This window comes from Rousettus aegyptiacus, unplaced genomic scaffold, assembly GCF_014176215.1.
Source record: "Rousettus aegyptiacus isolate mRouAeg1 unplaced genomic scaffold, mRouAeg1.p scaffold_m13_p_2, whole genome shotgun sequence".
NCBI classification, from domain to species: Eukaryota; Metazoa; Chordata; class Mammalia; order Chiroptera; family Pteropodidae; genus Rousettus; species Rousettus aegyptiacus.
In genome coordinates this window covers 170,031,650-170,059,189 of record NW_023416295.1, presented here as the reverse complement: position 1 = coordinate 170,059,189, position 27,540 = coordinate 170,031,650, and the positions used below count along the sequence as shown (strand labels likewise).

Sequence of the window (27,540 nt, the reverse complement as noted above, 5' to 3'; positions counted from 1 at the left end):
ATGCACAGTTGCTGGGTGGGCAGCAGCGGACATGAGAGGCTCGGCCCTTGAGACGTAGGTCCGAGGGGCACAGGGCAGAGACCCGACTACAGTGAGGACACACGACTGCATTCCGCCTCCAGGGGCTGGGTCTGTCAGGGCGGGTCCTGGAGGAGGGCGCTGGGCAGTTGTAGCCCGGTCGGATGGGCAGTACCCAGTACAGGCAAGCAGAGGGCAGGGGTCCACCAAGGGTCCCAGCTGGCCTGGGGAAGCCTTGTCCTCAAGGAGGAGGTGACCTCAGAGAGTGGCTCATCCACGAGCGCCCACCCGTCCTCAGCTCAGAGGGGTAAATAATTTAAGGGCAGGTCACATGAACCCGCCCGCGTCACAGGATGCCTTCCCCCTGGGTCTGGTTACGCCCCAGATCGCATTCTGACATCCCTGGCTGGTGAATAATTAAGCTGCCACCTCCTCCCTGGCCGGCCCTCCATCTCCAGGTTCCACTCCGCAGCCTCCTCCACCTGCCCGCCGACCAGTGGGCACCAGAGTGTACCTCCCCAGTGCTCCCAACCCCGCCAGCGCCGCCAGCCTCCTGATCAGCACCAGGGTGCAGCCCGCTCCATGGCCCCCGAGATGGACCAGTTCTACAGGTCCACCATGGCCATCTACAAGGTGAGTGCATGTGCAGCCGGGGCCGGGGCGCAGAGGTTGGGCCATCTCTGGAGGAGGGAGGGTAAGCATGGCCGGGCCGAGCTGCGGGCTGGGGCGTGTGGGCTCTCTGGAGGCAGGCAGCCACCCCAGCGCCAGCCTGAGGCTCCCAGGGAGGGATTTGTCCACAGTCACCCAGTGAGTGACAGGCCTGCTGAGCTGGTACTCAGCAGGAGCCTCCAACTTCCAGACACTGGTGAGGCAGGACAGGGCCCAGCGTGGTGTAGCTGGGAGCAGGCGGCCCGAGGAGCCGCCTGGCCTGAGAGGAGTGAGGAGTCTCTCTGTCTACCTCGCTGTCCCTGCCTCTCTGCCTCTGTCTCTCGCCTGTCTCCCTCTCGTTTCTCTCAGACTTCCCGCTTCACTCCTGAGGGGGTGCTGCAGTCTCCCAAGGCATTTATTGAGCACCTACTGTATGCAGCAGGGCTCTTTCATGTGTAAGCCTTACAGTCGTCCATCTGCGCCGTAGATAATAATCACCTCATGTGATAGATAAGAACACTGAGGCCGGAGCGTTTTAAGTAGCTTGTTCAAGGTCACCAAGGGAAGCAGAGGGGCTGCAGGGATTTGAACCAAGACCCAAGTCCAAGTCCAAGCCCAGGGTCGTTTCCGTGACCCAGAGTGCTCTCCCGCTGGCCATGGCCTGGAGCGGCCTTGCACCCAGTGGGTTCTCCTTTGAGGAGGGCAAGATCTGCCCTTGCCCCTGAGGTGACGGTGGGCAGTCCATGTGTCCAGGCCAGTGAGGACTCAGAGCGGGTTGAGCTGTGCCCAGCTGAGGGCTGTGACAGACTGGCAGGCTTCGACCCAGCGAGAGGAGACCCCTCAGCGGCATGGTCTTGAGAGCAAGTCTGCCAGCCTAGGTGTGTGAGCAGGAGCTGGCCAGGGATGCCCTGCCTGGGAGCAGGGCCCTAGGAGATGGCCTCTGAGGCCCCTGCAGGATTCCGAGTGACCCCAGGTTTCGGGCTGGGCTCCCCCAGATGCTGGAGGCTTCTCATCGGGGCCGGGGTGCCCTGCTCCTCATTCCTTCTTCCTCTCCCACTCTCCACCCTCCCTCCCCTTGTCCTCGGGGCCCAGAGCATTATGGAGCGGTTCAACCCCGCCCTGGAGAACCTGGTGTACCTGGGGAACAACTACCTCCGGGCCTTCCACGGTAAGTGCCCGCCACAGACACCCACCCCCAACTCCGCCCCTCCACATGGACACCATGTACCCCACCCATCTTCTCCGTACCCCACGCAGACAGCCACTCACCATTTCCCAGCAACACCCTGTACACTAGTACTATTGACAGAGGGTTGTGAGCCCTTATCTGGTGGACGGGCCAGAGGGACACCCCAAACCAAGTGCCACCCCACCCCTCCCTGCCTTTTAGGACTTCATAGTCAAAGCCTGCTTCCCCCACAACGGTGACCTGAGCCCACCCCTTACCCTCTCCCACCCTGTGCCTTTACACCTGTGCTTTACAACACACCTGCCCACCCCATCCTTGTGGGCACACACAGATGCCTGCACCCCCACCCACGACAGAGCCACACCGAGGTCCTGCTCAGCGCCGGCCCGACTCTGCAGGCGGAACCCACCCCCTGCTACATGCCCGCTCCCCGCTGGCCAAAGCCACATCTTCACGTGCACCACCAGGACACCCCTCCCTCTCACAGCCGCCTTCGGCCGCCCGCAGGGCTGGCACGCACAGTGTGCCCGCCTCACACTCCCTCCTGATGGGAGGAGGGCTCTCCAGAAGGCTGGGAGAAGAGGGCGGCTGAGTTGGACCCGTTTCTTCTCCTCATGCAGCTCTGTCCGAGGCGGCTGAAGTGTACTTCAGTGCCATCCAGAAGATCGGGGAGCAGGCCCTGCAGAGCTCCACTTCACAGATTCTGGGTGAGGGGCTCCCCTCCCGCTATATCCTCTCAGCGCCACTTCTGCCCCAGGCCTCCGTTGACTGTCCCGGCTCCAGGCTGCTCTGTCTGCCCCCCCGGGGCCTCCCCTCAGGCCCCGGAACCTGCCTTGCTCCCCATTCTGAGGCCCCAGAGGGGTGTCTTTTATAGTCTTGCCCTTTCGGGAAGTCCCCCAGAGACACAGCCCTTGCAGCTCAGGGCCTAGAGTTCAGACTCTTCTGGGGCCCAAGCCGCTCCCCACCACTCCCTCCAGGGATGTCACAGGGCTGGGACAGGTGCTGCCAGAGTCCAGAGCCCTGCGCGAAATCCCTGGACTTTGGTCCCAAAATCCAGCCTCAGGCAGGGAAGAGGGCATGGGGCAGGCTCCCCCCACCGAAGCCGTTCTCTGTGCCTCCAGGTGAGATCCTGGTGCAGATGTCCGATACCCAGCGGCACTTGAACTCTGACCTGGAGGTGGTGGTGAGTATTGGTCTGGGGTGGCGGGTGACTCAGGAGAGTGGGAAGCATTGTACGAAGGGCAAGGGCTCATCCTCTCAGGTCCCTTCTCAGGGAGGATTTCCTGACGCCCTTAGTGACATGACCACAGCACCTTTCAGGTACCTGCCAGGCCAGGCTCTGCTGGGCACACTTATCTGTAACGTCTTGCCGCAGCCTCCAGCCACGTGCCGGCTCTGTCCCCACTTTACAGAGGAGGAAACTGAGTCTCACAGACCTAGCCATTCACCTGAGATTCCAGAGCGAGTGGAGGAGCCAGGAGAGAGAGGACCCTTGCCCAGACGCCCCTCCCTCGCGCCCTGCTCTCCACTCTCCCGGGTGTGGCCTTGTCCCCTCCATGAGAAAAACCCTCCCCCTGCCACCCACAGAACAAACCCAGCCTCCTCAGGGAGGAATCGCAGGTCCTGCTGACCCAGAAGCCCCCGCGTGGCACAGCCCAGCCACGCGGATGGACAGAACTCCCTGGACACGGCCCGGCGTCCCCACCGATGGGCTTCTGTCATGCTGTCCTCTCAGCCTAGGGGCCCCCACCCTGCTGTTCCTCCGCGAAGCCTCCCCGACCCCTTAGCAGGCTTAGTCCCTCTTCCTCCCTCTTGATTCTGGCAGATGCTTCCATTTGTTCTTAGCACACGGTGGTTATGGACACAAGCTCTGTCGCCGGAGCACCTGGGTTCAAAGCCCAGCTCCGCCGGTTACTGGCTTCGTAACCTCGGATGAGCTCTTTAACCTCTCCGTGCCTCAGTTCACCTGTCTGGGAAATGGAGACCATCCTAATAACTGCCTTATAGGGTTCTCCTGAGGGCGAAGTGAATGCATAAGCAGACACCGTGGACCCTGTCTCCGTCCCTGCCGAGACCGGGGACCCTGCTGGGACGTGGTCTGCTCTCCGTAGCTCCCAGGCCCGGGATGGGCACAGGCACCGAGCAGGGCTTCACTGACGGTGGGAGGGGAGACCGAGCTTTGAAAAGGGAGCGGGGCTTGGCCAGAGGGGGAGGAGGGGAGCGGGCATCCGGGGAGGGCGCCGTGGGCCGAGCGTGCACGTGAGCCTGGCATCTGTCGGGCAGATGTGAGTCAGAGGCTGGGAGCGGGGACAGAGTGGGAGGGGTGGGGTAGGGCCCGACGGTGATTATCACAACTAACTGAGATAAGCCATGGTTCTCAAACACGTGCATAGGGAACTCTGAAAGTCAGGGTGCTTTTAGGGGAATACCGTTGAATACTCCTTGGTTTGGCTCCCATGTCAAAACGGGGAAGAATTTTACCAGCAGAAAGTGTGCACCCACCGACACAAGGTAAGAGTATCCCTCTGGGCCCGTCTCTCGGACACTCTGAGGCATGGCACCTCTTGGGGCTTGTGCAGGGAGTCATGGAGCCTGCTCTTGCTGGCAGCCTGACACTTCCTGTCCTTGTTTTTGATGGCTCTCCTTGTCACCTGTGGCACCCCTGGGCTGGACAAGGACAAGTGTCAGCCAGGCCCACTCTGTAAGGAGAGCTGCCATCTCTGGGCACCAGTGTCTTGGCTGTGACAGCCGGGCAGGGCCCTCGGCCAGAACCATGCTGCTGGGCTGAGCACACCAGGGGCCACCACCCCCTCGGGCTCATTCGCGTGGCAACTATTTGCTGCCATGTGCCAGGCACCGTTGTAGGCACTGGGAGTCCAGCCGACAAAAATCCCTACCGTCCCCAAGAGGGGAACCAGACCAAACCCAAGACAAGTAAGTGAGTACAGGTGTGACCGGCGAGATGCGAAATAGGCCACGAGGAAAACGGAGCAGGGAAGGGGATGGGACGTGCCGGAGGGGCACACGTTGTACCAGATGCTCGAGGAAAACATCGCTAGAAAGGTGACGTCAAGGAAAGCCTGAAGGAGGGGAGGAGCGAGCCGGGGAGAACAGGGAGTGGCGTCCGGGCAGAGAGGGCAGCAGGTGGCAGGGCTCGAGGAGGCCGCGTGGCTGGAGTGGAGGCCGCGAGGGCAGGTGTGGCGCAGGTGACCAGCCATGGACAGCGGACTTTCCTCCGGCACAGGGGGCAGCAGTACAGGGAGTTGAGGAAAGGAATGAATGACAGGATCTGACTTAGGTTCGGACTTTTCATTATAACCTAAAATGCAAACACCGAAAATCTCACGGAACAAATTAGACCTTAATGAATCGTGATAAGGCAAACCCACCCTTGAACCTACCGCCCAGGTGAAGATCTTTGCGGCCTCCCCAGAAGCCCCTCCAGGTGCCCCCATCAAAATCACAGCGCCTCCCTTCCTCCCTCCAAAAGTGACCCCTGGGCCGACACTTCCTTGTGCTTCTTCGTAGGTGATCACCCAAGTATACATCCCCAGACGCTCCAGTTTGGTCTGGCTCTGTTTTTCAATATGTTTTTGCGTCTCTGAATCTACCGATGCCCCTTCCATCCTTGTCTTTTTCTTACGTCTTGTCTGTTGCTTACCCTGGGGCCTTTTGACTGGGTTTTCCTGGTTTGGAAGTTGCTGGTCGCACACTCCTGGTGCAGTTCAGCTCGTCCCTCCATCCTCCAGATCCAGAGGCCTAATCAGTCTCAGGTTCCATCCCTTCGGTGAGACCGGAGGGGCTGCTGGGTTCTCCTGTGGGGAGGCCTGTCACATCTGCTACCCTGGAGGCTCCGTGCGTCCAGACACGTTTGCACATCAGGAGTTGTGAAATGCGGCTGTTCCCATGCCTGGGCACTTACTAGCTGGACTATGTCGAGAAAAGTTGCCTCTCCCTGTCCGCCGTTTGTGGCACGTTTCCTACGGGACAGGCAGGAGAAGGGCTCATGCGCTCACTTTACTTACCCCGTCATCTTCTGAAGGTGACCAATTGGCTTCATTTTCTTTTTAAACTAACATCATTATCGAAATGTTTTAGTATCATCAGTATCATAGATTTAAACACACTTTGATCTTCGGCAATTCGTATCTTTCTTTACAGTTGGAAATGCCCCCTCTTTGGCTAGTAGAAGCCTCTTCGGTCCGGCTCGAGTCCTTTCGGAACGACCCTAGCAGTTTGCACGGCGTCCTTGCTGTCCAGTCGGACAGCATCGTCCATTCTCCTCTGGCACTTTGCTGCTCTAGACATGGAATCAGCCTTTTCTCCATGAAGCCTTGTTTTCATTTTTCATTTTTAGTGACAAGTGGTATTTTAAGACGATCATCTGGCCACTAAAGGTATTCACTGCTACTGGATCGATCCTTGTTTTCAGGCCTTTACAGTGGCCAGTGCCGTATGACATACATACATAGGTACATACACAGGCACATACAGCAGGCACATGACTAGACGTGTTTAAAGATGACGTATTTCGTAAGTTCATACTGACACTTTCCCTGCAGATTCAGCACCATGAGACTTTTACTTCACCCCTGTATTATACTAGTATCTTCTTTGTTCCACATCGAGAATCCTGATTCTCAAAGATAAAGAGAGTGAAATCATTAGAATATCCCATGATTACCCACTTGCTTTGGGCCATTGCCTCCTAGCAACGAATGACTTGCTGACCCTACCACCTCCAATACGGTTTCCTATCGTTTTGCATTTGCCGTCCGCACTCTGTCCCCCCTCTAAAATCATTGTACTACGTCTGCCTGGTCAGCGTGCGGAGCCGCGGAGCTGTTACCCTCCTGGCCGCTCCCCTTAGCCCTCGCTGACCTTCGTTTACAAGCAGCTGCATATTTAATGTTCACCGCGGAGCTCGGGTCAGCGTCTGGCTTGTCGGTTCAGTGTCTGACGCTTGTTCTCTAACAGATGCTACAGGAAGGGCTCGTGTGAACGTTTTCTGAGTTCTGACGTGGCGATAATTGTTTGTTCTCGTATTTGAAAGTCAATTTCCTTAGATATAAATTCCTTAGCTGACTTTCTTTCCCTCCCTCCCTCCCTTCCTTCTTTCTTTCCTTCCTTTCTTTCTTTCTTTCTTTTTGGTTATCTTAAAGATGTTTTTTCTGACATAGAACATTGAACGTTGCTATTGAAAAGTATGATTATCTACTTTTTCTATTGCAAATCACCTCCTTTTTTTTTTTTTTTTTTTTTTTTGCATAGATACCCAGTGATTTTTAAATTCATTTCTTTTTCTTAAGTCTAGTAATTTTTCAAGACTATGTCTTGGTATTTGTCAGTCTGGGTCAATATTCTCAGTTATGTCATATACTCTTTTAATATGTAGTTTCGAATCTTTTTTTTTTTTTTAGTTTTAGGAGAAGTCTTGAATTACAGTTTTTGAAATTTTTTTGTTCCCTTTCTTTGCATTTCTTCTTCAGGAATTCCTGTTATCTGTATATTAGATCTTTATAGATCTATTTTAAATATCTGTCTCTTCCTCTTGTATATTTTTACTTTTTTCTTTGTTTCTTTTTTTCTCTACTTCTAAATATTATGATTTAACATCTGGAGTGGAAATGGAGCACATAATAGGAACCCTCACATAGAGACATAAATAGTCATAGAGATAAATAGATATAGATTGATATAGAAAGATATATATGTACATCAGCTTTATTAAGATGTAATTCACATTCCATAAAATTCACCCTTTCAAAATGCATTATTTTGAGAGTTTTAGTATATTTATGGTTTTAAAATTATCTCCACTATCTAATTTTAGAACATTTTCATCACCTTCACCCAAAAAATAATCTCTCCGTATTTCTGGTTTTTTTTCTTTTTATTTTATATTTTTCTTCAGGTATTCTTTATTATGTTTATTATTCTAGTATTTCATTTAGTTTTGCCTTTATTACTGGACTTATGTTTTTCTTTTCAAATATCTAATTCTTTCCTGAATACCGTCACCTCATTTCTTAATTTTTCTAATTTATATCTAAGTCGTTTCACTCCTATCTTGTATGATTTTCTCAATGTCTTCTAGTTCACTTCTAAACCATAGATTACAATTCTCTTCTCCTTTGTGGGCCTTCTGGTGCGGTTTCATGGTAGGAACGTCACTCAGTTCCTTATCTGCTTTTTTCTCATAACAGCTTTCTATTGGATTTAACTTAAAGATTTTCTGTTAGTCATTTGTATATGAAATTAGTTTTTATTAAGGTAAAATTTACATACAATAAAATGCCCAGTTCTTAAGTGGGTTTGAAGAGTTTCGAGGACTGCATACACCGTGTTACGATCATGCTAAATAAGATTTGGAACATTTCCATCAGCCTGGGACATTTCCTTGTGTCCTTTTTCAATCAGTCCCACTCCAGAGGCAACCACTTTCTGGTTGCTATCTCTAGAGATTAATTTTGCCTGTATTAATGACTATAATTGTATTAATTACTATAATTAAGTCTAAGAATTTTGTTCTTTTTCAAAATCATTTAGTCTATTCGAGATCCCCTGAATTTCCATATAAATTATAGAATCATCTGGCCAATTTCTCTAAGAAAGCCTGAGGGGATTTTGATAAGGACTGCATTCATCTATAAATTAATGATCATCTTAACAATATTGAGTCATCTGATCCATGAACATGGTATACCTCTCTATTTATTTATTTCTCATCACACTGTTTTTGTTACTTTTAGTGTAGCAGTCTTGCACACATTTTGATAGATTTACATCTGAGTATTTGATGTTTTTTTAAGCCATTCGTAAATGGCATTTAAAATTTTCATTCCCACTTATTCATTGTTTGACTAATATTTTAGTAGGGTCACTCTGGCTCCTGTGCTAAGAATAAAATGTCAGCAGGGAAGGGCAAAAGCAGAATCAGGAATGCCAGTTAGGAGGCTGTTAAAACAACCTAGGAGAGGGATGATGTGGCTTGCGAAAGGGCGGCAGCAAGCAGTGTTGAGAAGAACGAGGAATCGATGAGATTTTCTGATGGATTGGACGTCAGTTGCAAAAGAAAAGTTAGTGTAACTCCAAGGTTATAATCTGACCATTTAAGAAGGTGAAACTGCCATTAGCTGAGGAGGGAAAAATCGAGTGTGGAGCAGTTTGGATGGAGGCGAGAGATCAGGGGCTCAGTTTTACACGTGGTAAATATGAGATGGATATCAGAAAACCAGTTGGAGAGGCGGAATCATCAGTTACATGTATGAGATTAGAGTCTGGGGACGAGGTCTGTGCCGGAATATACATCCGGGAGTCGTGAGCATATGGATTGCAGGAGCTCATTGAGGGAGTGGGTGTAAATAAGGAAGGAAAGAGGCCCAAAGCCTGAGCCCTGGGTCATCCCATCCTTAAAGGGTCAAGGAGAAGAAGGAGAATCAGTAAAGGATGGAGATGCGGCAGCCAGGGGGGGCTGTAAGGAAAACCAGGAGAGGGTTCTGGGCTGGAAACCAGGGGAAGAAGGTGTGTCAGGAGGAGAGAGTGTTGAATCATGATGACAAGATAAGGCAGCTAAGCCCTGAGAATTGACTTAGCAATGTGGAGTCTTGATGGCTTTGACAAAAACATTTTGTTAGCATGGTGGGGCATAGCCTGACTGGAGGAGATTCGAGAGCAAATGAGAGGACAGGGGTTGGGGTCAGCTCACAGAAACAGTTCTGTCAAAGGGGTTTTCCTATGTGGATGCGCAGGTATTTCTTGAGTTACTGGAATAACTCAATACATAGAGTTTACAGCGCATGTTTTCAATAGTGGGGCTGCCCTCGACATCTGTGCTGAGGGGCGTACGAGCTCCACTAATGAAGTGTGTGCCCAGGAGAGGGGAGCCGGGGAGGGCAGTCTCTGTCCTGACCTGCTAGGAGTTCCTCAGCCTGTCCTGTGGTTGGCGACTTCCTTATTCCAGAAACCACCTGCTGATTGTAGGCGGTCCTCTGAATCCCCCGCAAGAGCTCAAAGTCCGCTTCACGTATCAACCTCTTAATAGATCCATTTCTTTGGGAGCTTGACGAGGACTTTCCATGGACACAGTGGTGTCTACGCCCCATCTGACTGGGACGTCCTGGGTCTGTGTCCTCTGCCCCGCTGGCAGGCTGCGGCAGTGCGAAGAACTGCAATCCTGCTTTCTCGCTCGCGCGCGCATTTCCATGGCGCGACTCCGCTCATATGTGACCGGAAGCAGAAAGAGTGATATTGTAGGACAAGGAAGGTGGTTTGTTCATTAGCGAAGTGTCCAGGCAAGAGCAGTGGGGTGGGGGAAACAGAATCAGGAGCAATGAAGAAAGCCCCCAACCTGTCTGCTGTCAGTACTTTAAGGACATTTTTAAAGAGCTCCTGCACCCAGGCCTCCCTGGGGAGAGTGCCCCCAGCCTCCCAGAGCTCTCAGTGGCAGGCAGGTGTCACCACCGCCTCCCATGCCCACCTTTGTGACAGCCCCGTGTCCTCCCTCATCACCTCGGATGGCCAGCTCTGCGGTAATTAAGGCGTTGCCAGCATGTCCTGTTGGTTTTGCACATTCCAAATATTTTCTGTGGCCTTCTCTGGGGTTCAAGTTCATCTCCCCAGGCACCGTTCTCCACTTTTATTAGTGCCTGGGTTCGGAGGGTCTGCCCAGCCCCGCATCTCCGTAAGTGCTGTCTATCCGGTGATATTGCAGGATGCAGGGATTTTCAGGAGCACGTGTTCTGTGTTCAAGCAGAAATCCCCACTGTCTCTTCAGTGGGAGGCAGGGCCAGGAGGAGGGTAAGGCTCTGGGAGGCCCCTGGGGTGCAGGTCAGGAAGCCTCACATCCTATAGAAAGGTGGACTCAGGGCAACTCATAACACTCACAGCCCCTCCCTGCCACACACACACAGCTCAGGGCATGGGCCCCTTGCAGACCAGTAGTTACCAAGACTTCAGAAACCATTGTGGGAGAAAAACTTACAATTCAAAACTTTTATAATTTACTGGTTTTTCCTGTATACTGGAAGGAAATTACCAGCATTTCTTTTCTGGGTGATGCCCGATCCTAAGGGTCAGAGCTCCCGCAGCACAACCGGGGACCCCCCGGGGCAGGAGGCAGGATTCGAGGAAGGCTCTTGAGCAGGTGCTGCTGATGGCAAAGGCCTCGCAGACCGAAAAGGCTGAGCAGAGGTGGATGGGGCCTTCTGGGAGTGTCGGTGGGACGAGAAATGCTCCTCTTTGCTCCCTGTGCAACCTGAACTCAAGGACGGGGTGCAGCTGGAAGGATTTAGGTCCAACACCCCAGCAATTCAGAGTGACCCAGGGAACACCGAACGGATAGGGGACAAAAGGGGGATATGCCAGGTGACCACTGAGACCCACAGAATCAAAGTTCATCAGGTTCGTAGGGCCGGGCCACAGAGAGCATCTGGCCACGCCTTTCCTGTTTCAGATGGGGACACTGAGGCCCAGAGAGGGGCAGCTTCTTGTTCAAATTCACGAAAGCAAATTGGGGAGAGAACCAGAACTAGTACTTGGTTCATTTGAGACTGATCCCCTTAGTCTTCCCCAGCCTCCCGGTCACCCTGTCACTGGTGGTCAGCTGCCTCCTTCTCACCTGTCGCTGGGACCCACCGCCCCCACCCCTAAGCCCTTGACAGTTCTGAGCACTTTCACGGGCTCAGCCCTGCCCGCAGTACCGAGGACTCAGGGATGGCTCAGACTTTGCGCCCACAGTGCTCGCTGTTCATACAAATGGCCAAACAAGGGCCCTTCGAGAAATTCTGCCCTGTGGCTGGAGGGCGGGACAGTGAACGAACAAGTGTGTCCACATTCCAGAAACGAAATGATCAAGCAATAGATTGCACCTGGTCACAGGGAATGGCATCAACAAGGCGCAGACTAAGTAAGACCAGGAGTGAGCCCCGGAAGCTGTTAACACATTTAGCAGGGCGTTTTGAGCGAGGCGCGAACCAGATGTTTTGCATGTTTAATGATTTAGCCCTTTCTCCAACCAGGTGCTCCTATTATGCCCATTTCTCTGATGACTGGGCAGGTACCTGGTGTGTTAGGACCACAGCGGCAACGTGCCCGAGTGGGAAGTGCAAGGGATTCTGGGTCTTGGGAACCGTAAGGCCGCCCTCATCGCCCTGCCCTGCCCTCCACACAGGTGCAGACATTCCACGGAGACCTGCTGCAGCACATGGAGAAGAACACCAAGCTGGACATGCAGTTCATCAAAGTGAGTCTGGCCACCCACCTCAGCCCCTGCGGGTCCCGGGCGAACCAGGTTCTGCGCGGGCCCAGCTGGGCCCCTGCCCCGCGTCCGGTGTTCTGACCCGCAGGCTGGGTGTCTGGAGCTCTTTGACGTGGGCGTCTCCCTCCTCTGTCCACCCCACCCAAGGACAGCCGCCAGCACTACGAGATGGAGTACCGCCACCGAGCCGCCAACCTGGAGAAGTGCATGTCTGAGCTGTGGCGCATGGAGCGCAAGAGGGACAAGAATGCGCGGGAGATGAAGGTGCCAGGGCCGGGGACAAGGCCGGGCCCTGGCGGGGGGCGGGGCCCTCTGATGCCCTCCCGAGCGCCCCTACCCAGCACCAGCCCAACTCCAGGAGTGCGGGGAGGTCAGCCGGCCCCCCACGGGGCGGACGCCCTCCACACGACCCCTTGCCCCGTCACTTCCTGGCCCTCCCCAGGTGCCCCGGGCCTCCTCCAAAACTCTAGCACCGCGAAAACCTGAGACCATCAGTCACACTGCTCCTAAACATGGTCCCGGAAGGCGGGACCGACCAGCAGCCGCCTCATCCTCCCTGCCCTGCTGCCCGGGCAGCGGTATCCTAACCCCGCCCCCTACTAAGCCCCACCGCCCCATTCCTGGCCTCTGTCCTCAAGACCTTCATCTTCCTTCCTGCCTCTTCTTCTGGCTCTTTTAATAAGCTCCTATCTCTCTTTACAATTTTCCCTCTCAAGTAGGGGGTTATTAACAACTCATTTGCACTATCATTAAAGTAACCTCTCAGGGCCCCATCGCTGAACTGGGTGCTGGGGCAGCGAATGGCTCAGCAGCCAGCCCTGTCTGTGTGGAGCACCCAGGCCGGGGGGACACAGAGCCCCAGCTCACGAGGATGAGAATGCCCATGAGAGGGCAGGCCCCGGGAGCTGGGATAGGCCAAGGGCCGGGGATGGCGGGGAGGCTTCCGGGAGGAGGCGGCGGGGTCTGGACGGACAAGGAGGCTTCGGACAGCTGGCGCTTGCGGCAACAGGGAGGAGGCACCTGCCCCTGCCTCCAGCCGGAACCCCCTTCTCCCCGCAGGAGAGCGTGAACCGGCTGCACGCGCAGATGCAGGCCTTCGTGTCTGAGAGCCAGAGGGCCGCTGAACTGGAGGAGAAGCGGCGCTATCGGTTCCTGGCCGAGAAGCACCTGCTGCTGTCCAATACCTTCCTACAGTTCTTCGGCCGGGTGAGTTGGGGGGCGCAGCGGGAGGGCAGCCACGGAGCCCTTCTGAGGACCGTGCCCTCCGTGAGCTGGGTGCAGGCAGGAATGTCCCTCCCTTCCTCCCTTTCCCTTCTTTTCCTTCCTCGCCAGGCATTTATTTCACTTCTTTACTCTCTCCATCTGTTTCTTCGTTTACACGTTCCTCTGTTTATTTGTATCATCAGATGTTCACTAATTGATTTATTCATGATTTTGTTTATTAGCGAATTCATTCACTAGTTCCTCCATTGATTCATTCACGTGTGAACATTTATTTTCTCATGCCTGCTTGCATAAACTGACCATTCACAAATTCGCTAACTTGTAGGTTTATTCACTTATCGTCTGTTAAACTTATCATATTACTTAAATCCTCTATGCCCTTGCTTTGTTCTGTCTGCTAGACCAATCATCTTTTTTCATTTCTCATTGATTTTTCTAATGGATTTTGTTTTCTGTATTTAGCTGTCATGTTGTTTAGAGCTGTTGGATTTATGAGTATTATACCTTATCTGTAAATATTGCCATTTACGCATTTAAATGCCTCTCATAATCCAGTCTGACGCTTTTAATTCTGCTTTGTCTAAGATTCGCATTGCCCTTCCTACATGCTCTTATCTCTGTAAGCATGCTGCTTTCTGTTCCTAAAACACAGCTCAGGTTCTGACTTTCGGCCCGTCCTGGAGTCTATGCCTTCAAACAGAGAAATTCAGTCCGTTCCGTTTAACCTAACAACCGATATGCCTGTCTTATTCTTTCTGGATAGCTTGATTTAACTATCTTTACTTTGTCATTTTTTTTCTCTCATTCATATTCTTGTTGTGTTGGCAGAGTCTGGGCATTCCCCTCCCCATTTATTCATTGACAAATTGAGCTGTTCTTCTCACCTCTATCGTGATGACCTCACTTTGTGACCCTATTCATTGGTTACCTACTCAGTCCATCGCTCCTTCCAACCCCACGAGCTGAGACCTTGAGAAGAACCACCGTGCCCTCTCTGGTGTTCTAAAACGAGGCCCATGGGGAGTTTTTGCTCCTTCCCTCCTTCTCCTCCTCGCCCCCCACCTCTTGGTTTTGGTGCAGGACAGACCGATTCCCCTCAGGTGGGGGCTCAGGTCACTGCGAGAGAGTCCTTGACAGTTCTTGACGGAGCATAGGAAAGAATTCAAGTGCACGCCAGAGTTAGAAACAAAGAAAAGTTTATTAGAGGAGGAATAATGCTCCGCAAACGGAGACGTGGCCTCCTCTCAAAGACAGAGACAGTGAGAGAGACCCGGAGACTCAGGGTGTTCAAGGAATTCCGTTTAAATCTGTTTTCCTGTCGGGGCGGGTGCGCGGCGATGGGGGTGCGAGGAAGTAGCGGTGGGTAATGTCAGCGGGACTTTCCCGTAGGTTCCCATCGTGGCCTGGCCATTGGCTGACCAGCCAAGTTCCCTGCCTAGCCGCGCGTAGCAGGCTCCGAGCACGACTTAGTTTAGTATTTAGTTCTCATGCCTCTTCCCTGTTTCAGTTTTGCCGATAAACTTCAGGACTTTTAGTTCCAGATCCTCACGGGTTATTTCTTTGCAGCGCGGCCCTTCCATTTCCAGAGCCTTCACCTGGGTCACACGGTCACCAGTGCCCTGGCATCACACACATGATCAGACGCGCGGCTCCCCGCGATTTCCACTCCTTGTTATTTCCCGCTCTCTGGAGGCTTCCGTTTGGATTAATGGGTGTGGCTAGAGAACTTCCAAGAGCGTTTTCTGCAGATGCGCCGTCTGAACCCTCGCGTATCTGCGAATGCCTCGCTTTCACCCTGACCGGTGGGTGAGCGGCACGTTGGCCGGCTGCCGGACTCCAGAGCTGCAGGCCCTTTCTCTCGTGGCCCGAGATGACAACATTCCCCCGTTTCTAGTGCTCCGTGTCGTAGGTGCTAAGCTGGGCACTGGTCTGTCTCCCTCCCTTTTAAGTAACTGGCTCTTTCTCTGCGGATGGTTGGAGATTTTCTTTGTGACCTCGAGACTCAGGAATTTGTCCTGGCACCATGGATGTGAGTGCTTGTCGGCTCCTTCCTTCAGGTCAGGGGAGTTGTTTTCTGTTATTTTTGTTTGTTTGTTTTTAAATTATCATTATCTCTCGGCTAACCTTTTTCTCCTTCTGGGACTCTAATCATTTGGATCTCTACATCTATGACCGTCTCTCTCACCATGTCTATCTATTTCATTTATTCTTGATCCATATTTTGAGATATTTATAACCTTGACCTGGCAGGCCACTGATTCTGGTCTCAACAGGACTGTCCTCTCTTTTAGTTCATCCGTTCAATTTCAAATCTTAAAATTGTGCTCTGTCTGAGTAAGAAGGGTCTTCGTTATGCAGCAAGTACTCTACTCAAGTTCTTAAGTTTGTTACCCCTTCTCCCAGCTTCTGGGTAGTCTGCCTGGTTCTCCTCCCTGACCGCTGGGTCCTCTGAGGTGCCTTGTTTTTTTCCTTTGCCTCCTCATGGTCCTGTTCCCACTCTGGGTTGAGCTGAACTGCACGGGTTCAGGCAGCGATGCTGACAAATGCTGGGGGGGTATGGAGCAATCTCTACCCCAGTGGGACCCCACTGTGCCCAGGATCTTCCTGTTGCAAGCATGAGCTCTCGCTCAGCCTCGAGGATAGGGATTAATTTAGCCTACTTGCGTGGAGAACCACCGCAGACAGGGCTGCTGGGGGAGTTTGTGCAGGTCGCGCCCTGCACAAGGGTGCCTGGCTTAGAGTAGGGGCTGCGCTCTGCTCTCCACGCTGAACACACTGGTGCAGACTGTGTTTGCCTAGAGAGAGGAGCATCTTTTTCTTTGCATAATGAGGTCATCCGCTCACCAGGCTCCGTCCATCCAAAGGGGACATCTGTCTCTAAATTATGAAGAAGTACCTTATGGGCTAACAGCAGTACAAGCCTGTGAACCCCTGGAACTCAGGAAAGCCAGTAGCCCCTCTCAGGCCACACTTGGGAGGGACATTCAACATTGTCCTGCCCAAGTGTCTCTATGGGCCGCGCCGCTTGGGGCTCCGAATCCTAGTCCTCGCCTGGCTTCTCAGTTGCAGGTCCTCAGGCCCCTGCCAGCCCAGCAGTGGGCAAACTTGTATCCTGCTCTCTATTGTAAAGGTCCGACAGGGGCCAAAGCCTCATAATTGCGCTCCAGGCACGGGGACTTACCTGCCTGCCTGCCTGGCCTGGCCTAGCTTTTGACCCCTCCAGAGAGAAAGGGCTGATGGAATCTGTAGGAGGAGGGGCTAGGGACATTGGGACACTATTTTCCCACCATTCCCTTGTAAATCGATGACTTTTCCCTGCATTTTTCCAAAGGCAATTGTTCATTCATTCGCTAATTTAACAAATTTTTTTGAGCCCAGATAATGTGTCACACTCTGGGTCTATTTTGTGTTAGAGAGAGTAGGCAGGTCCCTGACCCACCCACCCACCCAGCCTCTCTTCCCTGATGCCAGAAACACAGGCTCTCCTGCCCCTCCCCCACTTCACTACCCTTTGCATTACTTTCGAATTCTTTGCTTTCTGATTTCGTTTTTATTTTGATTTCTTTGTATTTTCGTTCAATTTCCCAACCACTATGCCCTGGCTTCAAACTCTAGCAAATGGTTTCATTTCTCTGAGCCTCATTTTCTTACCTGAAAAAGGAGGAAACAATCCTCACCTCACAAGGTTAATACGATCGATCGGTGGAATCCAGGTCTCCTGCCCCTGCACTCATCCCTTCAAAGATAAGAACGGAAAGCCACCATTTAGGAGGCCCCGCTGCTTGCATCAGCTGCCTCCGACAGCCAGCAGCCTGACTCCTGCCCTCCCACCTCAGGGGCCTTCCCTCCCTGAGTCTCAGTATCTGGAGCCAGGGGCCCCCTAGTGTCGAGCAGAGGTGGGCGACCTGGCTGGATGCAGTGGCTGATCTCTGGCTCCAGGTGACGTCTCTGGCTCCAGGTGCCGTTCCCTCACTGTCACCATGACACCCAGCCCCAAGCTCAGGGCTTGGCCATCTCCTGCCTCTCCTCTCTCCCAGAGCGATCCTCCAGGGAGGACCTACTTATTGTTCCTCTGAACAGTTTTTTCAAGATATAATTTGCATACCACGCAATCCCCCCCCATTTAAAGTGCACAAGTCAGTGGTTTTCAGTGTATTCAGAGCTGTGCATCCATCACTACGATCAAGCTTAGAGCATGTTCGTTACCCCTAAAAAAACACAGTACCTCTTAGAGGTCATTCTGCAATCCTCTCGTCCTTCCCTCTACCCCAGCCGACCAGCCATCTTTCTGTCTCTATAGATTTGCCACTTCTGGGCATTTCATATGAATGGCATCATACAATATGAGGTTCTTTGTGACTGGCTTCTCTCACTGAGCTTCATGTTTTTTAAGGTTTATCCATGTTGTAGCCTGTGTCAATACATCATTTCTTTTTATTGCCAAATACTATTTCATTGCCTGGATAGACCACCTTTTCTTCATGCATTCATTAATTGATAGACAACTGGGTTGTCTCTACTTTTTAGTTGTTATGAATAATACTGCTGTGAATACTTTTGTAATGGTTCTGTGTTGACATGTTTTCATTTCTCGTGGATACTTAGGAGTGGAATGGCTAGGTCATATGGTGGTGACTCTGTTTACTGTTTGAAGAACTTCCAGACTCTTCCAAAGTGGCTGGGCCATTTTACATGCCCTCCAGCAGTGTGTGAGGTTTCCAATTTCTCCACCTCCTTGTCAGTCCTTGTCATTGTCTGCCTTTCTGATTGCAGCCATCCTGGTGGGTGTGAAGTGGTGTCTCACTGAGGTTTCGATTTGCATTTCCCTGATGATAAAGGTGCCGAACATCCTTTCAAGTGTTTATTGGCCATTTCTATACCTTTTTTGGAAGCAAACTCCCTCCTGCCTTTGTCCTGAACAGTTAACCTCCAACATTAAGAGGAGAGCTGACCCCTCCACGGGCTGCCTCCTGCTGGGCAATCTCCCTCAGGAGGGGGATTGAATGAGCCCAACTTCCCCTAGGTATGGGGACTGGGTAGCATGTCCTTTGACCCAGCTGGACTTTAGGACACACAAGATCTGACTGCTAAGATAGTTAAGTGTAAATATTTACCTGTTATTACATCTACAAGCAGAAGGCACAAGATTTAGAACAAGAGTTAAAGAACTACAACTGCCTGGCCCAGTAAGGTAGCCTCATCGTCTCTGATAGCTAGTCCTTGCCTAGTCCAAGGCTAGTCAATAACATGCCCTTCTACCTCTTCCTCAGCTTTGCTGGGTTTGTTGCATTTGGTGAGTCCAAGGATGTAGGCTCCGTCATGCCAGTTCACACTTCCATCAGCAATGTGTGTGAGCAAACATTTTGGTCTTTGCTAATCAGAAAGGTAAAAGTGGCGTCTCAGTGTAGTTTTACTTGATATTTGTCTCGTAAGTGAGACGGACATCTTTTCCCGTTTCAGGACCGTTTTATTTCCTTACTGTAACGTCGGCATTTTTTCCTCCATGCTTCTTATTTGTAGGGGATCTCTACATGTTCCCGAAATTAGCCCTTTCTTGGCAAATATTTTCCCAGTTTGCCATTTATCATTTGACTTCGCTTATTGCACATTTTGCCATATTAAAAAATTATTTTTATTTAGTAACATTTATCAACCTTTTCTTTTATAGCTTATGGGGTTTGTCTCATAGTTAGAATGGCTTTTCCACTGCACAAATGTTTTTACAATTCCCCCATGGTCTCCTTTATGGTTTTGAAAGCCTATGGTGTTTCTTCACAAACACTGGCTGAACGGCCTGGAGGCAGGGCTGAAGGAAGCCAGTGAAGTCGAGTGTCATCCAGGCTGGGACTCTGTGCTGTGGCCATTATCCCCTGAGCCCCCTTGCACCCCTGCAGTTGCTTTCCATTAAATGTTCTCAAACTGGAGGCGGGGGGAACCTTTCGAAAATATGGTATGCAGAACCCAAGGGCCTCGCTTTGCTTTCCGCCTCTGAAACAAGCTCACAAAGAACTTTGGAGTATTGTCTTTGTTCTGTTTTGCTAATTATTTATGCAAGACAACAAAGAGGGTGTCCACCTAGTGACCAACTGGATGAGTTCCTCCTGTGACATGAGGCTCTGAGCCTTTCTGTTTTGCTGCCTGAGGTCTCTGTGAGGTTTTCCAGCAGCTGGGCCAGTGAGAAGGGAAAAATCATTGAAAGGTGAAGCTTTCTCAGGACAGACTACTCAGCAGGCCACTTCACTGCTTACTGGATGCGAGACCTTGAGCCAGTCATTAACTGCTCTGACCCTCAGCATCTTCTATGAAATGGAGATATAACAATTGCACCTACCTTCCAGGGCTATTGTGAGAATCAAATAAGATAATGCAGATAAAGCCTTTAACACTGGGCCTGGCACAGAGTTAAATGCTCAACAAAGAGAAGCTTTTATTATTGTTAAGGTGACAATCTTGAGCTTGGCCTTGGGGGAGAAGATGCTTGAACAGAAAAGAGAGAGAATTTTATAACTGAAGCGTACAGTGTTTTGATCGTACCTGGGAGTTAATTCATAGAGGTGACTGAGTGATGACACAGAGAGGTCAATGTCATTGAAAGGTTTATTACATATCACAGTTCCCAAAAGAAGGGGTCACGCTGTGCCATGCAGGGCCATATGGGGAAGCAGCAGGGCTTAGTCAAGAGGCAGAAGGTGCGAGGGAAAAGCATGGCCCAGACCTTGATGATGGCTTCCGCAGAAGGAATGGGCATAGCAGGACAGGCAAGTTCAATCAAGTTTAGGATTGGCTAGTCTGAGTAATTTCAGTGGGCTGTGGGCTATATGTGTGGTGTCTAGTTATCTGGTGCCTGGCTCTGGTGTGATTTAAGGCAAAGGCAATATTGGCTTGATGGGTGAGTTAAAGGAAGTGGTCGGGGACATGAGTTTGCACTGGTTGGTCTGCATACAAACGGTGTGCTCAGGGACAAGTTGTTTACTATCCCTGGAAATTATCTAGCCCTGGAAGGGGCCAACTCTCCAGGAGTTGCAAGACCTAGAGATGTCAAAGCAACATAAAATACAGAAAATTAAAAACATGATTAATACACACAGCAGATCTAACATTTAAAGCTCTCTCACCCCAAGTCGTTTTGGAATATATGCTGTTTCCCGTCTTTCAAAGTATCCAAGCAGTTAGATGCCCATGTACTGGGGATACTTGAGAAGGGATGCTTATGTAGACTACAGGGATGCACATATTTGAAAGGCCTCTTCTAGAACACTACTCAAACTGGCTAAAACAGAAAAGGTATTTATTAGTTACTGGATAGTTCCGGGTTTCAGGTAGAGCTGGATCCAGGAGCAGATGAGATATCAGAAGTTTGCCATTGTGTTGCTTAGCTGTAGTTTCGTGTGTCAGCTTCATTCTACCTATTTAGCAAACCTCATGAGGTGAAAGAATATATGTTTCCAGATTGATCCAGGGTGAGAACTGGGATTGGATTCTTTGGTCACAGTTTTTGGGTAAGTGCCATCCCTGAGTCCATCACTGTAGCCAGGAGGATGGAGCGACCTGAGTGGCCAGCCTGGATTCTACTCCTACCCATGTACGGGGCAGTGGGAAAACCCCGCCCAAAGCGCAAAGGGCAGCTAGGGGAGGGCTGGACGACGGTGGACAAACCCAAGGTGACAGACACCACCGCGCTCTCTAGCTCCTAACAGCTAGAATATTCGTTCATCCTCAGCTTGCAGGGCCCAAGCCCCCAGGTCTAGGGAGCCACTCTCGAGTTCCCAGGATTCTGGGGGCTGCTCAGATGTGGCCAACCCCTGCGTCCCCACCTCGCCAGGCCCGGGGGATGCTCCAGAACCGCGTGCTGCTGTGGAAGGAGCAGTCGGAGGCCAGTCGCAGCCCGTCGCGTGCCCACTCCCCAGGCCTGCTGGGCCCTGTGCTGGGGCCGCCCTACCCCTCGGGCCGCCTGACACCCACCCGCCTGGACATGGTGAGGCCCTGGGTGCCCCCGCCGCCATTCGCGCCGCCACTCGCGCCCCCACCTCTATTCGCGCCCCCGCCGGCCCCGCGACCCTCCGCAGGGCCCTGGGGCCTGAGGCCCTCCGCCTGGAGCCTCCTTCCCCCCAGGGTACCACTCTACGCAGCACCCCCCAGCTGGCCTTTCCGGCCCGGCGCGGCCTCGGCGCCCCCCTGGTGGTTTGGCCGCAGGACCGAGAACCCTTACGCAGACGTCTGGGACTGGGGGTGGGGGCTGGACTAGGGCGCCTCGGCCCCGCCCCTCCCCGCCCCACCCTCCCCTGCCCGTCTCCTCGCAGCCCCAGAGGCCTCTGGGAGAGTACAGCTCCCCCCGCAGCCGGCACGGCTCCGGCTCCTACGGCCCCGAGCCCAGCGAGGCGAGGTCCGCGTCCCAGCTGGAGCCAGACCGCCGGTCCCTGCCCCGGACGCCGTCTGCCTGTGAGTGCCCCCGGCGCCCGGAGCGCAGAGGGTGGGCCGGGGACACAGGATGGGGACGCAGGGACCGGGAAGAGGAACGGAGGATGCGCTGCAGCAGGAGGGATCGAGGGTAGACGCGAGGGAGAACTTCCCACCCACGTGCTTCTGCGCTCTCCCGCCCCTGCAGCCTCGCTCTACACCAGCAGCACCCAGCGCTCGCGCTCCAACTCCTTCGGCGAGCGTCCGGGCAGCGCGGGTGGCGGGGGCGGCGGCGGGGGCGCCTGGAGAGTCCGCGCCCTCGTCTCCCACTCGGAGGGCGCCAACCACACGCTGCTGCGCTTTTCTGCGGGAGACGTTGTGGAGGTGCTAGTGCCCGAGGCCCAGAACGGCTGGCTCTATGGCAAGCTGGAGGGGTCATCCACGTGAGTGAGAGCCTGGGGGCGCAGGGAGGGTTGGAAGGAGGACGGGGAGGCCTGGACTCTAGCTGCAACCGAGACTTCCCCGACGGAGGCTTCTTCTGCCCCTCCCACTGGGACCTTGGACAGCTCTTCCCTTTGCCTGTCTGCCCTCCACTCCCGCCTCAGTTTTCTCATCCATTTAGTGGGGGCAGGAAGAGCCTCCTTACCAAGTTCAGGGTGGTGGCGCTTGGGAGGGTGGTAGAGGATGGAGAATGGGAAGGCTCTCTCACTAGCGCCGGACATTAGAGGAACCTTATTGCCTGAGCACCTGCTGTGTACACGACACTGCGAGAGAGGGGCAGCTTCCCCTCTGTACGCTGAAGGTCAGCCCGAGCTCTGATGGAGGGGTCTTCCGGGAGGTGGGCCGCCCTCCCGTCGGGCACAGAAACAGTGCTGGGACCTTGCAGGCTGAGTGTGCACTCCTCTTTGCAGTCATGCGCAGTGAAGTCTTTAAAGAACCTGAACCGGGGCTTTTTGACACCTTGAGTGGCAGGCGAGGATGGCGAAGTACATTGTGGTCGCCAGCAAGCCTGGAGGAGAGCAGGGGTTGGAGGGCAGAAAGGGATTGTGCACGGATCACTCCTGCTGGAGAAAAAGGGGAGAGGCGGGAGCTTACCGGAGCCAGGCAGTGCCCGCCACAGGGCTTAATGGGCAGGAGACTTGTGTGGCTCACTCCCACTCCTGCTAAGGGAGAAGGAATGAAGGAGAACAGTAACGAGGGTACGAGTGAATGAATGCATACATGGAGGAATCAGCAGGTGCATGAGAGGGTGACCTGTGAGTTAGTGGATGGTGGACGGGAGGATGGATAAGGGGGTGGTCCTCTGGGCAGGTGGATGTGTGCTCGTGTGAGTGAATGGGTAGATGGCTGGATAGGTGGGGACTGCAGGCAGGTGGGCAAGTGGCAATGGATGGATTAGTGGGTTAGTGGCCCATGGGTGGTTGCCCACATGAATCATGGATGGGTGGGTAACAGACACACAGGTGATGCGTGGACAGGATGATGCAGTTAGGCACAGAGGTGTATAGATAGGTAGATGGCAGGTGACTACATGGATCAGGAATGGAAGGATGGGCCTGGGGGTAGACAGGTGACTAAGCACACAAATGGCAGAAACACCTGCTTTGCAGACCCACGTCAGAGGGCAGCAGGGTGCCACCCTGAAAGTCCCTGCAACAGGTGTGCCAGACTTCCTGGGGACCTGACGATAAAACCTTCTGGGTGGGTGCTCTCAAACCGTGTTCCAGGGACATCATTCTTTCTGCGACTCACAGGTTAGGGACAATGATGGCAAGTTTTACTATTAGTAGGCACTTTATGGTGAAAACAGAAATAAAAATACTGCAGTAGTTTTATTCCATCAGTTTGAGTCAAAATAGTTTCCAGTTACCTTTATGTGAGAATGTAATGGATTGGGCTGTGGGGTCCACAGTGGCTTTTTGGAGGACATTTTCCCAGGTGTTCCTGCAAGAATCCGATGGCTCCTGTGGACTCTGAAAAGGCTAAGTAACATCAATCATAGTGCCTCCCTTCAGCCCCAGCAGCTCTCGAGGTGCAGGAATGAGCATCCAGCTAGGCAAAGACTCCCGGAGCAGGGGCCTGGGGTCACCAGAACCAGAGGGCGGCAGCTGGGCTGAAGGGCAAAGAGCACTGGGTTGGGAGTCAGTCATCCTGGGCTCCGGGCCCTTCCTCTGGGCATCTACAGTTGCCCGTGGTGTCCTGCCCACCCCCAACCTGGTCCCCTTCTCTGTCACCCCTGTAAACACCTGTTTGGGTGTCTGTCTCCCTGCCAGGCTGAGAGTCTCTGGGGAGCAGGACCGCCTGGCCCTCTGGGCCTTCACGTGGTGGGCGCTCAGTGAGCAGGGAATGACGTGGTCACCATATGTCCTTGGACACACTGCTTTCCTTCTCAGACCCCCACTTTCCCCTTTCAAGGTGCTCCAGCCCCTGGTGAGACATGAGGCTGGACAGGTGGCCCTGAATGCCGAGACAGACCTCCTTCAAGGGGTTAAATGGGCTACTCTCGGCGAAGGCCCTGGAGCGAGGCCGGCAGCCGCAGGGCCAGCGACTGTGCTCCCGTAGAAGTGGTATCTGACCATGTTGTTGAGGCTCTCTGCTTCTGCCCCACAGGAGTGGCTGGTTCCCCGAGGCCTACGTGAAGCCTTTGGAGGATGTGCCTATGAACCCCATGAACGCCTTGAACCCAGTGACCTCCATGAACCCCATGAATGCCTTGAACCCAATGACCTCCATGAAACCCATGAATGCCTTGAACCCAGTGACCTCCATGAACCCCATGAGCCCTATGAATGAGCTACCTTCCAGGTACCCGGGTGGTCAGAGGTGGGGCAGGGGTGGGGACTCCAGTGGGGGGTGGTGCCACCCACCTGAGGGGGGCATCTATGAGTTGCAGTCCTGAGTGGGCCCAGCCCCCTTTAGCCTCTGGAGAAAAGGCACCCATCTCTGCCTGTGAAGGTCATTGTTTCCATCCTTCTCCCTTCAAGCCCAGTCTCCTCTCACCCGGGTGCAGGGGAGGAGCCTGCGGGCTGCTCAGGCGCCCCGCGGATGGGGTTGGTGCAGCAGGGCTTGACCCCTGGACACCTCTCCTCCCCTCCTGTCTCTGGATTCAGGTCCTACCCACTCCGGGGCAGCCACAGCCTGGATGACCTCCTGGACCGGCCAGGCAACTCCACAGCATCCTCAGAGTACTGGGACGGCCAGTCCCGCTCTCGAACCCCGAGCCGGGTGCCAAGCCATGCCCCCAGCCCTGCACCTACACCCTTGCCTGGCAGCCGCCGAGGTAGCATGGGCAGCACGGGAGTGCCCAGTGATGTCAAGGTGAGCCCCTCCCCCAAGCCTGCCCTCAACTCTGGGGTCGTCAATGGGCAGGGAGACCAGAGACCAGGGAACCCTCTCTGCTTTGCCACTGTGTCTGGCAGTGGACCCTCGCACCCCGGCCTCAGTCTGCCCAACCCTGCAGGGAAGGGTGGGGGAAGCACTCGTCTCAGGCACTGGACCCCCAGGTGTCCTGCTGGGAGCACTGGAAAAGGCCGGTCCTCCCTGCCTCCCCAGGGGAGGCCAGACCACGGTCCTGGATCAGAGCCTGGCTGGGGCAGCCCGGGAGGACAGGGGAGACACCTCCCATGGGGTCACACCTGGGGCTTGTGCCGAGCCCTGGAGATGGTACGCTGGCCCAGAGGCTGTTCAAGTCTGAAACCCATAGGATCCTGGGCTTCAGAACACCAGGGCTGCATTTCCCAGAAACCTAACAACACAGAGGCCTCTGGTCCAGTCCTCTGCCCTTCTAGAAGCGGGAGAAGGGACAGGGGCTTGCTTGTTCCTTCCCCCGCCAAACCCACCCCTTCCTCCATCCCCACTGCAGAAACTTACGTCCTGGGAGCAGCAGCCCCCAGAGCTCTTCCCCCGGTGAGTCCTTGAGCAGGGGTCGGAGGTGACTGGGCTCAGCGGAGGGCTGTGAGGGAAACAAGGTGGGGTGAGCAGAGGTGACCCAGTCGGGGCAGAAGTAGGGGTGGATGCCTGGCTCAGTGTCCAGCTGTCTTCTCTGGACTTACAGACGGACAGACAGACAGACAGCTGGGGACCCAGGCCTCTCTCACCCCAGCCTCTCTCCCCACAGGGGCACAAACCCCTTTGCCACCGTAAAGCTGCGGCCCACTGTCACCAATGACCGTTCAGCACCCCACATCCGCTGAGGCGCCTTCCTCCATCAGGGCTCTGAGGTCGCCGCCCCGCCCCCACCTGCCCAGGGGCTGCCCAGAGCTGGCGGCAGCGGAAGCGGCAGTGGGTCCAAGAAGCCTGGGCCCTGGTACTGGGGTGGCCGCCCTTCCCCAAACCGTGCCTCCAGCCTGGCCTGCAGTCTGGGGCCTTCAAAATAACACAGGCGGAATTGGGGAACAGAACCAGTCCTTCCCTTCCAGGGGCCCCAGGACTCTCCCTTGGGGGGCTACCTCATGCCCCCAACCCTTTTCCTCTTTCTCCACCTCGGTGGGGAGGAGCTCCTTGCACACCCCCTCCCCTGCCCCACACACGTCTCCCTGCTGAGCTTTTGTAAACAGTGAGAAATAAAGCAATGGGACATGGCAGCAGGTCTGGTGGTGTCTGGTTTGGGGGGCCAAGCAGCAGATGGGCACGGAGACCTCCCACTGGAGAATGGAGGCCAGGAGGGCCTGCAGGGCCCTGGCACTCGCCTGGGAGGCCTCGCTCGCTCCCAGCCCCTCACATCCCTCATCTTAAGCAAGTCTTCAGGACCCCCTAAAACCTTCAAGCTCGATCCCCTCACCTCCAGCCCTCATTTCTGCTGTGGGTTACCCAAGAAATAGCCCCTTCTGTGGAGGAGGCGGGGTGGCAGTGGTCAAGGTCCGGGACCACAAGCCCCGGAGGCCCCGGACACAGCACCCTTTGTTCTGCCCCTCCCTGGCTCTCCTCCTGGATTAGCCTTATCCAGGGGAAAGCCACAGAGGCCCCCCACTGGAATGCGGCCTGGGGTGGGGGGCAGGCAAGGGATTCCGGTGATTAAAACTGATGGGGTCTCTCCAGGGCAGGGCTGTGCCCCTAGCCCCACGAAGACCCCCCGGGGCAGGGCTCTGTGTCTCCTCCAGAGGATCTAGGAGGTGGAGGGGCCTCCTTGTCTGTCGAGCTCTCCCTAGGCAGGCCTGGAACAGGAGACACCGAGAGCGGTCTCTGCCCTGGCCCTCTCCCCTCCCAGGCGAAAGCCTCTTAGAGGGGGTGAGGGTGGAGGAACACCCTAAGCCCCGGGCCTGTGGGAGCGGGTTGCAGCCGTGAGAGCCAGGACAGCCCCTGAACTGCAGGCAGCCCAGGAGGCTTCGGCGCCCCCACCCAGCCCCATCAGGCTGCGCTTCACGGGGGAGCCGGTAGGGCAGACCCTCCCGCAGGCTCAGATGTGAGGCCGGACACCCAAACCCACGGACGGGACGGCTCTGGTGAGTGTGGGGCAAAGGCTGCCAGGGTCCACCCTCTCGTCCCATGATGGGAGGACAAGAGGCAGGAAAAGCCGGAACCTGGTCCTGGTGGGGGAGGGGCAGAGTCCCGGATACCCACAGAGCCCTTGGCATTGCCCAGCCTGAGGGAGACCCCAGGTCTGGAGGGGCCTCTGGAGGGAGGGAGGCTCCTGCCCCACCTGTGGGCTGGTCTGTCCTGCTTCTGAGCCGCCCCCCGCCCCCTGACCTGTTCTGGGGACACATGGGGCTGCTGTGTGAACAAACCCCCGGGCTGAAGTGCGAGAAGCTTCCGAGTGGGTTTCTGCATGTGCAGGAGTTGGGGGGCTGATAGGGTTTGGCCTCTCAAA

General features: G+C 54.2%; 1 protein-coding gene across 2 annotated transcripts; it reads left to right on the top strand.

Annotated features, from left to right (window-relative positions):
• The first annotated feature begins 125 nt into the window (after positions 1 to 125).
• Positions 126 to 27,423, top strand: BAIAP2L2 (BAR/IMD domain containing adaptor protein 2 like 2). 2 transcript variants are annotated; one of them, XM_016161812.2, is made up of 14 exons: positions 126 to 651; positions 1,759 to 1,834; positions 2,476 to 2,562; positions 2,977 to 3,038; positions 12,027 to 12,098; positions 12,261 to 12,377; positions 13,173 to 13,319; positions 21,160 to 21,312; positions 21,638 to 21,776; positions 21,943 to 22,177; positions 24,345 to 24,539; positions 24,845 to 25,052; positions 25,597 to 25,640; positions 25,852 to 27,423. In XM_016161812.2, the coding sequence occupies exons 1-14, from the start codon at positions 601 to 603 to the stop codon at positions 25,925 to 25,927; spliced, it is 1,662 nt and encodes a 553-aa protein (XP_016017298.2). In that variant the 5' UTR covers positions 126 to 600; the 3' UTR covers positions 25,928 to 27,423. The 2 variants fall into 2 exon arrangements, with proteins under 2 accessions (XP_016017298.2, XP_036093369.1); XM_036237476.1 differs by having other exon boundaries at positions 24,845 to 25,640.
• The last annotated feature ends 117 nt before the right edge of the window (positions 27,424 to 27,540 follow it).

Bases quoted from the DNA above. Each gene is read 5' to 3' on its own strand.
- BAIAP2L2 (XM_036237476.1), top strand. From the start codon at position 601: ATGGCCCCCGAGATGGACCAGTTCTACAGGTCCACCATGGCCATCTAC. The intron at 1,835-2,475 runs GTAAGTGCCCGC...CTCCTCATGCAG, and splicing joins CTACCTCCGGGCCTTCCACG to CTCTGTCCGAGGCGGCTGAA. The intron at 13,320-21,159 runs GTGAGTTGGGGG...CCACCTCGCCAG, and splicing joins TCCTACAGTTCTTCGGCCGG to GCCCGGGGGATGCTCCAGAA.